A 15512-nucleotide genomic window follows, 5' to 3' on the forward strand; every position below is an offset into this window, starting at 1 on the left:
TACCCAAGTCCTTTTCTATCGATGTTTGAGGTGCTTCCCAGTTCGCACTAAAGTAGCCCCAATAGGTAGTTCGACATGGCTTCGCAGCACACGTACACAACGCTCCAGAGCAAGATGGCCACAAGCATGATGCCGAAGAACATGATCCGGTCTTTCAAGTTGCTGAACTCGCCGTGTGCACCGAATAGTAAGGCTACTACAACCATTGCGATGGAAAGCGCAAGGCTGTACTTGAAGCTAACACACAGACGTAGTAGAGTCATGACCAGCGTCAGGCGCCTCAAGTTCAAAGCCGGGTTACGGACACCCACGTTCGTGCAGCGGTCGACAACAAGCTCCGCATAGTATAGCAGGCAGTGGCGGTACCACAGGAAGCGAAGAAAGGTGTTTACTGGGGTTGGTAGCGGATCGAAGAGATAGGAGACTTGGAGTGATACCGCTTCGATTTTCTGGACAATTCCCAGGACAATATCGTCGAAAGTGACTACGGCAGATGGTCCGAACAACGGAGCTGCACAGAGTGAACAAAGATGGCCCTGGTGACCTCCAATCATGATTAACCACAGTCCGCAACAATCAATTAAGTGGGTCCTAGAAGGTTCAGATTGGATTGATTGATTACCGCTTTAAGCCTAGTAGTTACCTATAGGAGTTTAAGCCCTACCTAGATAGGTAAGTGGGTCTAGGAGAGTGACCGGATTGAATTGATTGTTGCGGAGTCTATGATTAACAGACACGGACGGCCGAATACGTGGTTACAGGGCAGGACTCGAACTGCGAGATGGTCGCTGTCGTTGTATTCGCACAAGCCTAGACCTATCAGCATACTATACAAGAAGCGGCAAGCTACTTACAGAAAGCGCAAATATCGTCGTTGAACTTGTCATAGGGAGAAGAGGGGACAACATGTTGCTTGAGAAAGGTCTTCTTCGAGATGCCTAACACCATGCCTGACATGATGGCTGGAGTAGGGGTTGTATTTCCGCCTTCTGGCGATGTAGTGAGTTGAAAAGGAGGAGATTCGATCAATCTGCGGACCAAGTAGTTTAGAGTGGCGCGTGATGACCATACTACAAGAAGGGCGTGGCAACAACCAGACTCCGCAACAATCAATCGGATCGGCATGATTGATTCCTATCTAGGTTAAAGGCTGCCTAATGAAGTAATTCTTTAACCTATATAGGAATCAATCATGTCAATCGATTGATTGTTGCGGAGTCTGGCAACAACGCACGGACGCGACATCAGTGAAAGAAAATGAGTGACATGCTATCCGCCCAACAACTAAACTAAGCCCTTTCTGCAGATATAAATGTTTTCTATGTTTGAAGTTTGTCATACCAAGTGGTATCACCGTAAAAGAAGAGAAGGAACAAGAGAAGGAAGAGCGCAATCCTAGCAAGAAACGACGGCCGTAAATGTTTGAACTGTGACTCGATGGAACGGAAAATATACAGTCAACTAGGAGGGCTTGAAAGATATAAGAATTTTGAATAGGGGCAGAGCCATTTGAGGGCCGGCGATGTGGGAGTCTGCAGAAAGAGCAAACTTTCAATGATGAGTGTCTCAGCTATAGCAACCAAGTAACGAATTATTGCAGTCTCAGTAGTTATGCGTTGACCAGCTTTCTCGCTGTCCCTTCTCACCTATCAGGTGCTCTGTACAAGCATCAACACCATGTACAAGCCATTTGCCTCAATCAATCCTTCGCATACGATCGCAATGGTAACACGCAAAAGTAGCAAAAGGGGAGAACTTGAGTGTTGAGAAGAGAAAGATCTCGGATGGTTCGACAGGAAACTTGTGCCTGCAAAGAGAAAGGCTACCCATCTTGTACAAAGCAGAATAGGGCGCGGAGGACACTGTAAAGCATCTGGGCGAGAACCATCGACGAAATATGACCTCCCACAGCCTTTACAACGCAATATCGCCATCATCGGCTTGACAACTCCTCAGCTTACAGGGCCATAGTTACTATGAGATGATACCAAGTCCACTCATGGCCTTATTGTTGTTTTTGTTGTTGCCTGGAAGTTGCGGTCGCGCTACCTTGCACGTGCACTGGCGTCACAGGCGAGGAGGGGCCGAGGTTTTGCCGTCGCTAGCGCGCCCGGGCTCAGCTACAAAACCCCGCCAAAAATGTTTCTCACTTCTCCAACGGCCTGCCTCGCCAAAGCTGCGTTTCTTTGCACACATACAGACGCTTCCACCAAGTTGTCCTAGCCTGCAAATGAGAAATTCGGAGTAATCTTCACTTTTTATCACGTCCTTTGGGACTGTACTGCTCGTAAGAGCCTGGCGTGACTCACGTCTGCATTCGGCATCAGAAAGCTCAGGGCCTAGAAAGCAGGCTTCTACTTCGGTGGGAGTGTGTGGAACTGGTGTCCCTATGGGAGTCGGTGCGAAGATTGTGTGCTCTGAACCTCTGGGAGAGGAGTGACACTGTAGTACAATACGCAGCGTACTTGACCTTAAGTAGCCCTTGGGTGAAAAAGGGCACAGTATCATTCGATTCTGATTACTCTGGCGAGGCAGGCCGTTCACCATTTTTTTCTACGTAAGTGTGCTATTTTGCGCAGCATCTATCAGTTCAAGGATACTACTAACAAAAAATCACGCAACCCACGCAACCCGCCTTACCTTCAGCCATGTCACCTTTTCTCTCCTGCACCTGCTCGCCTAGGCCCCTTCGCCGCGTCCTTCGACCGTATACATGATATCCGTCCGCAGCGTATACTTTGTTCCGCTTACCACATCGTCGCCGGAGTGGATGAGATTGCGATGCTGGAATAGCAGGACGCGTCCGGCCTTTGGTTCGACATCTATACGCTGGACCAAATTGCCGCTGAAGAAAGTTGTGGCGCCGCCTTCTAGCTGCCGCACCCCACTCTTTTCCACAGCGCCGTTTAGATACAGATGCAGGGTAAAGTATGACCGCTCGGTTCTATCGGGTGTTTCGTAGGCACCATCACAGTGGGCTGCATGGATCAGTATACGCAAGAAAACTACCGGAAAGAATACATACGTTTGAAGTACTCGCCGCCAATGTATTTGAGATATCGTCCGCGCTCGTTCAGCCTCGTCACTTTCCACGTTTCTTTACGCTTCACGGGACCGTATCCGGTAACTTCGGCCCAGTTTTGGAGACGATGGATCTCTGGTACTGATGTCTCTATTCTGGCCCAAAGCCTCGTCATGAGTTCCTTGTTGTCCCAGATGATGCGGCCGCACTTTCTTGTGTCCTCATACATGGCTTGCATACCCCCACCGATGTTGACCAATGCTCTTTCCCATTTGCCATCTGTGGTTGCCTCGGCCGCTTCAAGCAATGTTTTGCATTCCTTCTCTGTGAGTACACCGTCTAGTACGACTGCCCATGCATTCTGGTATTCCGGGAGGCCTTGTTTGTTGAAGTCAATTTTGGTTTTGGTTAGGTCAGGCGCTGGGTCCTCGAGGAACCCATGGGGTAGTTTATGTGTCGAGGTTGATGCCATAGTTGCTGATATTGTGATTGAATTGAGCGCAGGTGAAGTGTATATGAGCACTTGACTAGCCCCAGAGCTGAACTGGATTGCGGGGCGGTGAACGATGCCATTGGCCTTCAGGGACTGTTGCCTGGTATAGCACAGCCACGCCGAAAGGTTTCACCGGTGGTCGATGTCGTCCGGATAGTGTGAGCCATCATGTGGCATGTGGTGATGTAAAATGATCATGTATGAGTAGTAATCATGTGTACATTGTGCCTTGCAGCTGAACTCTCTGCTGCGAGCTCTGAAAGCTCTATAAATAACAACAGAAAAAGCAAATCTCATACCCCGCCAATGGAGCTGCATTGCGCGGGTACCTGAACGCATTCAATCATCTTAGACTCTTGCACCTACTACTTTCGACCATCGCCCTTGTCGGTTGCCAGAATGGGGGGAGTGAGTGAGGTCCGGGGAGGCGCGGGACATTCAGTCACGTGGAAGCGGCAGGCGCAGCCCTGTACATTCTTTGGTTCGCGTTTCAGGCTCGCAGGCTCCCGCTGCTCAACTAACTCCCACACCACAGCCATTGATCCGCGGCATCCGAACGACTCGTGTCCAGCCCAGTGGTGCAACCGCATGTGACTTCTCGGCCGTATATCATCATCCTGCAGAGGGCGCCTCGACGCGACGTAAGCCACTGCCGCTCGCGCCACCAACCGTTGCGCCAAGGCAGAGCTGGCTCACTCCTAATTTCCCATCTCCACGCCAGCTTCAGGGCGAAGGAGAGGTGCGCAGACGACACGCGCCGACCGCGACAGATTCGCCGACTCTCGTATCAATTGCCTCACCCTTTGGAGCCTCCAGCTACACCTTCTCGTCGCCCCTCCCCCCGACCACGCATTGACAACCCCGTCACTGTTCCCTCAACACCCGCCAAACAAAACAAGCAAACGCACTGTGGGCTCCACGCCCTTCCGCAGACCCTGGGGCTCTTGACAATCGCTCCTTATCTCGAACCCAGCGACAATCGTCGCGCGCCCCTCGCTATCACCATCCATTAGACGCGCCGCCGCCATGTCGCACCCGCAAGCTCAAGATGATCAAAACGTAAATACCGGACCTATCGTTGGCCGCTTTCCCAACCTATTTGAAGTGCTGGGCCGGAGAACGGTCGCACCCCTAGATCTTTTCTCCTTCTACATCTACATGCGAGACCAGCAACGATCGGTAGACTACTTGGACTTTTGGTAAGGCAAGCGCAACCAAGGCACGTTGCAAATGCTAACAAGCAACAGGCTCGATGTATCGCAACACCTCCACCTATGCCGGCTGTATGTGCGTAGGCTGCACAGGAGCATGATCGAGGAGACACCGGACATGGAGAAGAATAGCAAGCGGTCGTCCTACATCTTGGACAACGCTGGGGAGGGACCTTCTAATGAGAAAGGCGACAACATGTCTGATCAGCGCTTGTCCGCCTTCCTGCGCTCCGATCGCGGAAGCCGCCACCATTCACCACAGAACAGCCAAGGTAGTAATCAGAGTCGCGAGCTTCCACAGCCAGGCCTGAACTTACACGAGACACCAGGTGACTCGACAGGGCAGAACTCGTCTACTGACAACACCTCACCTAATCGGGATGACTTGCGCGCATCAGCTGAGAAGATCCTCTACACATACCTGCTGCCCGGATCCGAGCGAGAGATCATTATTCCCCAGAGTATCCTCGCAGACGTTCAGGAAGCCATAGAAGGACCCGAACAGCGTGCAGACCCGGAACTCTTTGATCATGCCAAAGACTACGTCTTTCAGGCCATGGAGCGTGACGCATTCCCAGGTTTCCTTCAGACCAAAGGGCTCGGCAACCTAGTTCCCCAGAGCATGTTTGCGCGACTCATTATAGGCTTGATCAGCTTCACCGCTGGCTGTTGGGCAGCCATGGTTCTCATCTTCCTGGACAAGTCAAGGTCTACACGGTGCTGGGTATGTCCCACGGTTGATTTCCAGAAGCACAATTGACTAACAACATATGCAGATTATCCTTCCCTTTGGTATTGCCATATACCTCATGTTAACATACCAGTACATGCTCGATCCCCTCATCGCCCTGGCCGGTTACAGCGAGTACACATTCTTCGACTTCAACCGAATTAGGGAACCGTTTGTCAAGAAGTCGCTCAACAGGCGCTCATGCACCGTACTGATCGTCTTCTTGATTGTCACGACAGCTTGGTGCTGTCTCTTCATCTTCGTCCCCGGCAAGCGTCTGTAAGACACGTCGGGTTACCTTTCACTTCTTACATGACGTTAATTGTTTATTTTTTTTGTGGCATTCTCAGCTGCACAAATGGATGCGGTACTGGGAATAGCCTGAGGGGGAGGTGCAGAAGTAATGCAAGCGGGCGACGTTAAGATACCCCCTCGCTTCGTCGACATATGACCTACAGCAGGACTTCCATTTGTTTTTTAGTGTAGTTTGGATTGCGTATCTTCTGGTTATGCACAGCCCCTCGATGTACAGAGCGCGGCGTTTGGGTGTTTATTTATGAGACAATCATTCAGCGAGCTTTGATAGGGCAAAAGACCCAACTTCATACTAGCCACTACTCAAGATTACCATAGTGACGTGAGATGAGAAATGCGTCGACTTATGCACCCCTGATTAGCATTTGGCGAGCCGTTAGCATGTGGAGTCGCGCTGCATGCACGCCAAGCCTAATGACGTGAACCGCGGCCGGGTTCAACCACGTCGAATTGAACCTCTACCTCCAATATCGGCTTATTACGCGCCGCCACGGTCGCAATTCACCCCATCTCTGCCGGTACTTGTCATTGAGAAGACCAGAATACACCAAACATAACCACATTCGCTTCAACGTGCAGCATCTGCGGCAGCCAACCGTTTGTTGAACTACGGCCACTAGTAAAGTGGATAGCAGTAACCAGCAAAATGAGCGGCCCAACAGCTAAGAGCAAGAGAGGGCCGACGGTGCTCATGACGGATGCTCGCGACGCGAAACCTCGAGCACCTCAACGACCCGCTGCCCTCCAGAGACAAGCCACGGGCGCACGATTGATTTCTGTCGACAACATCCTGCAATACGCCTCCGACATTCCTTCGCAACAGCAACGAGGCCCACCGGGCAATCGACCCATGAATCACACGCGCACCCCCAGCGGTCGACACCCTCTCGATCCTAGGTTGACTGGCCGACTGATTCCCCAGCACATGCCGACGCGATCCAGCAAGCTCAGCGAAAAGCTTGTCCTGCTACCCGAGACCGAAGGCCAAGACGACGATGAGAAGGTAGACTTTGACGAGGATGAATACGAGGGCCCGCCTACAGATGAGGAACTCGCAAGACGAACTGCCAAGGGTGGTCCCAACGACAAGAGTTACGCGGAGCGGCTGCCCAAAGCCAAGAGGACGGACAAGCTCTCGCGTGTCACGGCCTACTGCACCGCGCAAGCATACAAGATGAAAAGCACCGCCGAATTCGTAAAGGACCAACACCATGCGCGCACCAAGCTGTATGATGACTGTCTCTACACGGTATACCATCTTCCGTTGCTGCCAGGTAGCGACGGTTATCGCGTCCGGAGTAGTCCTGCGCTGAAAAGCCCGGGCGGCAAGACCGTCCTGGACGAGGAGATTGAGCGAAACGAGCAGCGCGATCATCAAGAGGGCTACTTTGGCGATGAGGAGACGTACTATGTGCGTGACGACCATGAGCTAGACCAACCCTACGATCGCAGCCAAAACCGTCGGGACTCGACGGAGAACTCAAGAGTTGCGCCCAATGCGCTGACCTTTGGTGAGATGTTTGTCTTCTCATACGGTGTAGTTGTTTTCTGGAACTTTACCGAAAAGCAAGAAAAGGATATCCTCGCCGACCTCACCTTTTCCGCAAATGCCACCGGCATCTCCATCGCAACACGGCCTCTGACCGAATCCGACTTTGAGACTGAAGAGTTCCACTTTGAATACAACCCGGATATTCAGCGGCCTCGTGTCTACAACGACATGATTACTTTGAAGAGCGGAGACCACATGATCAAGCTCGCCATGAGCCACGCCATCGCACAGAGCACAAAGCTCAGTCTGTTCGAAGAGGGCATGAACCGAACCATGCTGGCCGCACAATACGTCCCGAAGCGCCTAGCACTGACAGGTAAACTGGGTATGCGAAGAACCGACGTCGTCAAGATGATTGGCCAACTCTTCACCAGCCGTGTAGACGTAAACCTCTGTACGTAACCTCCCCCTTTCCCACAACTAACCAACCACATTCATCTACTAACCCCATCCCAGCCTCAAACATGCTCGACACCCCCAACTTCTTCTGGGACGCCGAACCCACACTCCACCCCCTCTACACCGCCGTCCGCGAATACCTCGAAATCAAACCCCGCATCCAGGTCCTCAACGAGCGCTGCCAAGTCTTCCTTGACCTCGGTGAAATCCTCTCAGACTCCATTAGCGACAAGAAAATGACGAAAATCACCTGGATCATCATTGTGCTCATTGTTCTGAGTATCTGCATCACGTGCTTGGAGGTGCTGCTTCGTTTTGCTATTCTGCAAAAGGGGAGGACGAATGTGCCGGTGCAGGGAATGAATGTTGGGGCTGGGAGTGGATTGAAGGCTGTGGGACCCCCGGCGTATGCGGGGCCGGCTCTGCTGGTGGCGAGGAGCTTGATCTGGGTGGGTGGTGGGGTTAAGGGTATGCTTGTGGGATGAGGATTCATGTGCGTATGTGCGTATATGTCCGAGATGGTAGTGGTGCAAAGTAAGAGAGTTTGAATGGCGTTCAGAGGGTATATACGGTCACTTTTTTCTCTAGTGCATATTTGCAAGATTCATACTCTTAGATAGGCGTTTGAGAGTATGTATTCTCCATTGTGGCTTAGCGGATGGCATTTTTTTAGTGTTACGCGGTAGATGCAGTAATGTTCGTATAACGAGATACTTCAAAATGCGTGGTCTTATTTTGTACAGTGCTTTTCTAATTGTTTGAGTGTGCCTTGTGGTAGTATGTCATATCAGCCCCAAGGCCATGTTATCGCTACGACGCTACTTGACAAAGTTCAAATACTCGCTATTATGTTTTGTAATCCACTCTAGCTCGGAACACGCCGTTTTCCGGCCTGGTTTGTTGTACACTGTTCGGTTCATCGGGATAATGATGAGCCGTAAGCTCTGAGTCATACGTACATATTGCTGAGATCATCTTTTTATATATATTGATGGTACTCCTATGTTCTTTGAGAGTTGGAACCAATGTTCATTTCCCTCTTCAGATCACGTTTCCAAATTGCCGCCACAAGCTCACTAATCCCCACACACCACGCCCATAATGACAGACGTAGAGAACGCACTTTCCGTAGCAGAACGCGGAGCCCTCCGCCACACCCTAGCAGCCACAACCGACGCCTACATCTCCTCCATCCCCAAAGTCGAACTCCACATCCACATCGAAGGCATCATAAGCGCGTCCCTAAAATGGGAATTTTCCCAAAGAAACAACCTCCTAATCACCAACCCACGAACCGGCCACCCCTTCTCCTCCCTCGCTGAACTAGAAGACTCCCACGATACCTTGAAGCCCCGCAAGGGAAATCGCATGGACAATACCGAAGAGACTTTGTCGTTTTTTGAGGCTTATTACGGGGGCTTTGAGGTGCTGAAAACGCAGCTGGATTATTACGATTTGGCCATGGCGTATTATGAACGCGCGGCGGAGATAAAGGTGAGGTATGCGGAGATTTTCTTTGATCCGCAGGGGCATACGAGATGTGGGACGGGGTGGGATGTGATGATGGAGGGGTTTCGGGAGGCGCAGAGGAGAGCTAGGGAGGAGCTTGGTGTAAGTTGGCCTGTTAAATTCCCTGGAGAGCCAGGTATGGGGGCTGTTTTACTGACGGTGTGGTTGTAGGTGGAATCTGCGTGGATCATGTGCTTTCTCCGGGATGAATCACCAGAGTCTGCGATGGAGCATTATAATGCGGCACTGGAATACCGCGATATGATAGTGGGGATTGGTCTTGACTCGAACGAAGTCGATAGACCACCGTCGTTGTTTGATGACATCTTTGTTCGAGCGAGGAAGGATGGCTTTCGGATTACAGCGCATTGTGACGTTGGCAAGTCGTATCCTCTCGAACATATCCATCAGGTGGCATCGAGTATCGCAGGCACAGGTGCTGACAGGATCGACCATGGACTAAATGCTGCTAGCGACTCAAATCTCATGACCTTGATCAAGGAGAAGGGTCTCGGAATGACTATCTGCCCTTGGTCGTATATTCGCCACCAACCGATGGACGAGGTGTTCCAACGCATTAGAGCGCTCTTTTACGCTGGTATCATGATTTCCATTGCGAGCGACGACCCGACGTTTATGGAGGATACGTGGGTGCTGGAGAACTTGCTGGTGGTGAAGAGGTACTGCGGCTTTACGAATTTGGAGATACAGAGGTTGGCTGAGAACGCGATAAAGATGTGCTGGGCTTCTGAAGACGCGAAAAGGCAAATGTTGCTGGAGCTGTATAGTATTGATCCAGGGACTTAGATGATCCTGTAAGTATACCGACATAACTATGTCCTCTCTGCTGGTTGTGCGATCTCATGGTGTATAGTCGGGTGTCTTATGCCCGGCGTCGTTCAATGCGCTATGTTGTCCCAATTCTTTGCCCAGCTAGCAAGCCTCGTGATATTTTCTGGTGACTTTGCAGCCTCCTCGCCCCGGTCTCTGTGCATCTTCATGATCAATTCACGAATCATTCTTGCGTTTTGGTTCATATAGCTAGCTGCTAGACGTCTCACGTAGAGTTCTACATGTGCCATCGTGCATTAATTCTGAAGGTTGTAATGCTTACTGTTCGAATGCTATCTCAAAATTTGTGTATGTAGAGCAATGTGTGGTTGAAGCAATTCTCTCTCCTATTCTTCGGTAAAATGGGTTTTCCGGCGATAACGGATCGACGATAGGAGAGCTCATGGCCTCTATATGAGATCGCCGTGCTCCTCCCTAATGTCAAGAAACGTCCGTTGATAGATAAGCAGTGTTATCCGATAAGGCAAAGATATTATCCCGCTAACTATATGATTGAGATGATATACTTGCCATCTCCGCAATCTTTCTCATACTCGAACCAATCTTGGTTCTTGACAGAGGCGAATTCCTTCCAGTTACTCACTGTTAGTTCCGCAGGTAAATACATCTTACTACAACCAACTCTCCGGAATTGGCCCACGGTAGTACCGGCCAGGACCAGAAATAGACATTCCATACCGCAAGACTGATCTCCCCCATAAGCGTTATCGGGATCCATGGTAAGAATTAGAAAATGCAACTTTGCGATGTGGTGAGGTGCATCGATCGCTCCACGTGACATGCGAGATTTCAAAAGCTTCTCGTTGAATTTGAAAGTAGCGAAAGATGTACTCGATTTCGTCGATAAGAACCTGATGGTCGCTAGCCGGCAGAATATTCTCAGAGTACCACCAATGACTGCGCCGGTCCGGTCCGCCGTAGCAGTCTGTACATCGCAATCAACGATGTCTATCAAAGATGTCCGGTTTTCGAAAATACACCCTGGCTCAATCTCGAAATCTTGGCATGCCCACGACCATGAAGGCGTCCGTTAGGTATTAGAGACACTCTTAGATAACGGTGGCGAGACCCACTCAAGCTCAATTTTAGGATGCGACGGCTTCCACCCAAGCTTAATGTGAAGACGGCTTTTCCAGAGTCCTGCGCAGTATTCGTCATCGAACAACCGTTCCATAATCTTCGCAATACCGGACAGAGCGACTAGCTTGTCACTTGTGTATGTAAGGTTGCAACCGGTGTACATGGCAACGATATCACGCCAGAGCTGCCAAGGCGCACGCTTGGAGTCTTGAGAGCGCCTTTGCATTGGCATGGACTCATAGGAGTTGCCAAAAACCTCGTAGAGGAGATCAATTGGGATGGGTCCGAAGCTCAGCCATAGATTCTGTATTATCCAGTATTGTAGGTGCCCGGACCGTTCTGAAAGCCACCAGATAACTCGGGAAGTTGGCGGGAGACCATTTGGGAACATTTCACAGGCGCGTAAGTCATAACACTGCCAGAACATCTGGCTGCCACATAAAAAAAGCACTCTGGGGGCTAGTAATATTTCCTGAACAACCCAGGCTCGGTTAGTCAGCGGCATACCGGCTATAGTTTCATTCCAAGAGGTCTTTTGACACAGACGATAGCTGCCGTTAGCGTGGTCGTCCCAGTCCGTGTGAACGAAGCAGGGGTCCAAAAAAGATGTCGTTCTTTCCGGGAAACAACCCGCGTCGCTATCGGCAGCGATACTGGCAGCGATGTTTAGGGTACTGTTGCTGTAGACTTGACTCATAAGTGCTGACTCCTGCTGCCAGTCCAGCTCTGAATCCTGAAATATACACAAGCTGTCTATCCAAAGCAGACCGATGTCTAGTGATCGTGTTGTAAAGATGGCATCTTGGAAGGTCTGACTGAGCTCTGAAATAGCTATACCCATTTCGAGATCGTGAAAAGAAGCAGATGTCAACTTCAAGACGTTTGTTTTGCCCCAACAGTGACTTAAAGTAGCATAACCCGAGGATGTATCGAGTTTTTTCAGATACTGGTCGAAGGCGAACCTTATGAGGCTCCGGCTGGCCTATTTCGAGAAGACGAGTAGGAAGAAAGGAAGTATCGCGCGCGGAACGAGATGCTTTGCACCTGTTATGCGCTATGGAGCATTGCGAGAGCCAATTCCTGGCGCTGAGCATGCTTGACGACTAGTCTGCAGGATTGTAGTCGCCATCGAAATGAATGCAATTATCGGTTACTAAACAGTCTGTCAGGATGCATACGACTGCCTGCATACGACATTGAGAAGTGTTCCTGACTTCCACTTTTTTGTCTTGTCAACTTGGTGTTTTCGAGACTGTTACATAGCAGGCCGTATCCAATTTTTCGTTTGGTACATAATTCGCTCCAGATTTTCGATTCAAAAGACCCCGTTGATCATTTGCCTGGGACCCCGGAACAAGACAAGACGATGTGCTAGTGCTTGACGATGGAAAGGAGAAGAGAGAAGTGATGATGCAGCGTGAGGTGACGCGCGCCGATTGGCTATACGCCGACTCAATTAGCGGGTAGTGGCGACAGGGGTCTGACGCGACAGCGTTGCCCGGACGCAGCACATCAACACAGGACCAAATATACAGCGTGTCTGCATTGAATACGTTATCACACACCCTCCCACCTCTGTCTCACTCCAACTAATCATCTTCCTTACAACCTACTCTTGATCTCTACTTTTCTGGGGTGCATTTGCCTTTTGTTTCTCCTCAACTCCTACACCGTCTTTGTACTGCAGCTGCGGGTGACACAACAACGTGTGGCAATTCTCTCCTCAAAGACGACAACATGGCAGTTTCGACAAATGGACGAGGAAATGGTGCAAATGCGAATGTCGCACAGCGGTACGCCCCCTCACAATTCTGCCTTTGAACCCCACCATCCTCTACGTGTACGATAGTTTGATATGTCCTTGATACTAAAACACCTCCAGACTTCAAAAGGAGCTCATGGACATCATGACCAAGCCCACACCTGGTATAACCGCCTTCCCCGACGATGAGAACATGACGCTGTGGACTGCGACCATCGACGGCCCGGCCGACACACCCTACGCCAACCTCGTCTTCAAGCTGTCTATGGAGTTTGCCAACAACTACCCCTACAGCCCACCAACCGTACTCTACAAGACGCCGATATACCATCCCAATGTCGACTTCTCGGGCCGCATCTGTCTAGACATTCTAAAAGACAAGTGGAGTGCAATCTACAACATCACGACCGTGTTGCTGAGTCTGCAAAGTCTACTAGGAGAGCCGAATAAGTGAGTGCTCCTGATGTATCTGAAAGCGGATATGGACTGACAATGTAAACAGCTCGAGTCCTCTCAACGGCCAGGCTGCTGAACTGTGGGACAAGGACCCCGCAGAATATAAGCGCCTCGTTCTCGCTCGACACAAGGCACCAGAGGAGTTGGACGCCTGAGGCTCCCCGCCGCATCCTTTATGATCCCGCACTGCCTCCCGGCTCGGTACGTCTGACATGTCGGTCTGGCACGCCATCTGGCGGCACAGTTGCTGTGCGTCTTCAGCGCGGCGTTGGGGTTGGATAGTTCTTGAGTCAGGTTTGACTTGTCTCAGTTGGTTCTCAGTTGCCGCGGCTTACCGCACAGTTACGATTGGCGTCTTTGCTTTCGCGGGTGTTGGTGGCACGGAAATGCTAGTCTTGGCTCTTCTTGCACATAGTAAGAGAATGAGACTCGATGCCTCTTATTCCCTGTGGAGTTCCGATAGGCGTTTTTTGGTTCACCCTTGGAATAGCGGGTGTTGGATAGCCTCAGGCGTCGGTCACGTATCGGTCGCATTGCGCTGCCTATCTGTCCAACGCATCAGCATCTGACATCCTCCAAAACCCCAGAAATCAGCCCTAAAGCTTACTAAGAATTACCCACCAGTAATTAATTTCTGCACATGCTTTCATTCCAGTGACATTGCATAGCATAATCACTAACAGCGGTGGGTGGCGGAAAGAAGGGGATCCTCAGCGGCTGCTTACCCTTTCTCTACCCCCAATCCACCTTGCCCTTGCCCTTGCCCTTGCCTTTGCCCCCCCACCCCTCAAACAAACCAGCCCAAGTAGAACATCCCACGCCCCCAAACCACTTTCTCAAAACCTAATCGTGTTTTACACCCGCTAAACTTGCGCGCCGAAACCGATCGTGCCGCTCAACAAGATTTCTGTAATGGTACGTCAAAAGCCGCGCCTGCCAGAAATTGTGGGTGTGTTTTCCGTGGACAAAAGGGGACATGGCCCAATGCGCTGTAAGTAGCTGCGCGTGTTGGCTGGCGCGCCCCACGCCACTACCGCGCAAGGCGGGATCAGAGACCAGGGGGCTTGCCTTTGCTCCACAGATTCATTTCATCACACTTCACACATCGTAGACGTGGATCAATCATCGTCATTATCACACACACAAGGCACAGGCACAGCAACAAGTACCGGTCGGGTACGACAAAGCCCTACGATACGGATACGGGGTGACTTTCCTTCGTAACCTCCATCGGCGCAGTTACCGCAGCCGCCGGCTTACTCGTAAACTCAGCCCATCATAAGCCCAGAAACAGCTCTGTGCCAGAACTTTCTGGCTGTCTGGCTGACTGGCTGACTGGCTGACTAGGATCCATCAGGGTAGTCGTTGCGAGGGCACATTATTTTTTCCCTTCTTTCTAATCGAGAAGAGTTCCACTGCCGAGGTTTAGATATTAAGCGGCGGAATAAAATGTTGTTTTTGAGCTGACATCCTTTCGTCATCGTTGTGTTCTTTTTTGGAAGCATGAGCGGAAACGGAAACGGAAGCGGAAAACGGGTGGAGTGTTTTTTTTTTGGGGGGGGGGGGGGGGGGCTGTGGTTGCGTTGATGGAATATGCCGGATATAGTAGACCTACGTAGAGAAAGCCGGGTAAAGGAAAGGGAAAGGAAAGTTGGCGAACAAGACTACGGTTACTTTGTCAGATTATGAGTTGCTGGATTAGGGTTAGAAATGATGCGTTGTTTTTCTACAGTGCGTGCAGGCGGTATATTTTTCCTTTGCCTTTCCCTTTCCCATGGTCGTGGACGCGTTTGCGAGCGGCGGGTGAGCATGGATGAGACGTTTTGCAATGCCGTGGTTAACTAGTTGTTGGCTGGTTGGCTGGTTTGTTTGGGTGCAATCAATGCGTATGGTGGTAAAAGGTACTTAGTTCGGGGATAAGCCGCCCGAAGGGTGGACACTAAAAGAGGGGCGGCCGGTCGGTTGCCTTCTCTTCCCCATTCAGAAGCTAGCAGCTGAGGCAGGTAGGTTGGGGTCAAGTGTGGAACAAGCTTGGGAAACTTTCCGGACACACACTCTCATTCACGCACATGCAGGTCGGTCGAAGACAAATGGCAAGGTTTGATAGTTAAGGATTTAAATTAAATTTCTA

The 15512-nt window shown here is 50.8% G+C and overlaps 7 protein-coding genes across 7 annotated transcripts; 4 read left to right on the top strand and 3 right to left on the bottom strand.

Annotated features, from left to right (window-relative positions):
- Positions 1–47: 47 nt before the first annotated feature.
- Positions 48–554, bottom strand: PtrM4_116400 (uncharacterized protein; the record flags this gene model as incomplete). Its single annotated transcript, XM_001935007.2, has 1 exon — positions 48–554. The coding sequence occupies one exon, from the start codon at positions 552–554 to the stop codon at positions 48–50; it is 507 nt and encodes a 168-aa protein (XP_001935042.2).
- A 172-nt stretch (positions 555–726) lies between these two features.
- Positions 727–908, bottom strand: PtrM4_116410 (uncharacterized protein; the record flags this gene model as incomplete). The annotated part of the gene is made up of 2 exons (XM_066108212.1): positions 727–810; positions 855–908. The coding sequence occupies 2 exons, from the start codon at positions 906–908 to the stop codon at positions 727–729; spliced, it is 138 nt and encodes a 45-aa protein (XP_065961397.1).
- A 1771-nt stretch (positions 909–2679) lies between these two features.
- PtrM4_116420 (2OG-FeII-Oxy-3 domain containing protein) lies at positions 2680–3494 on the bottom strand (the record flags this gene model as incomplete). Its single annotated transcript, XM_001935008.2, has 2 exons — positions 2680–2978; positions 3026–3494. 2 exons carry the CDS (start codon positions 3492–3494, stop codon positions 2680–2682), a joined length of 768 nt encoding a protein of 255 aa, XP_001935043.1.
- Positions 3495–4541: 1047 nt separating this feature from the next.
- PtrM4_116430 (RGS domain protein (Rax1)) lies at positions 4542–5739 on the top strand (the record flags this gene model as incomplete). The annotated part of the gene is made up of 3 exons (XM_001935009.2): positions 4542–4714; positions 4763–5450; positions 5503–5739. The coding sequence occupies 3 exons, from the start codon at positions 4542–4544 to the stop codon at positions 5737–5739; spliced, it is 1098 nt and encodes a 365-aa protein (XP_001935044.1).
- Positions 5740–6417: 678 nt separating this feature from the next.
- On the top strand, positions 6418–8207 carry PtrM4_116440 (uncharacterized protein; the record flags this gene model as incomplete). The annotated part of the gene is made up of 2 exons (XM_001935010.1): positions 6418–7717; positions 7780–8207. 2 exons carry the CDS (start codon positions 6418–6420, stop codon positions 8205–8207), a joined length of 1728 nt encoding a protein of 575 aa, XP_001935045.1.
- Positions 8208–8823: 616 nt separating this feature from the next.
- PtrM4_116450 (Add, Adenosine deaminase) lies at positions 8824–10038 on the top strand (the record flags this gene model as incomplete). The annotated part of the gene is made up of 2 exons (XM_001935011.1): positions 8824–9333; positions 9403–10038. 2 exons carry the CDS (start codon positions 8824–8826, stop codon positions 10036–10038), a joined length of 1146 nt encoding a protein of 381 aa, XP_001935046.1.
- Positions 10039–12900: 2862 nt separating this feature from the next.
- Positions 12901–13536, top strand: PtrM4_116460 (Ubiquitin-protein ligase; the record flags this gene model as incomplete). Its single annotated transcript, XM_066108213.1, has 3 exons — positions 12901–12956; positions 13046–13375; positions 13428–13536. 3 exons carry the CDS (start codon positions 12901–12903, stop codon positions 13534–13536), a joined length of 495 nt encoding a protein of 164 aa, XP_065961398.1.
- Positions 13537–15512: the final 1976 nt, after the last annotated feature.

Source organism: Pyrenophora tritici-repentis, chromosome 6 (assembly GCF_003171515.1).
Source record: "Pyrenophora tritici-repentis strain M4 chromosome 6, whole genome shotgun sequence".
NCBI classification, from domain to species: domain Eukaryota; kingdom Fungi; phylum Ascomycota; class Dothideomycetes; order Pleosporales; family Pleosporaceae; genus Pyrenophora; species Pyrenophora tritici-repentis.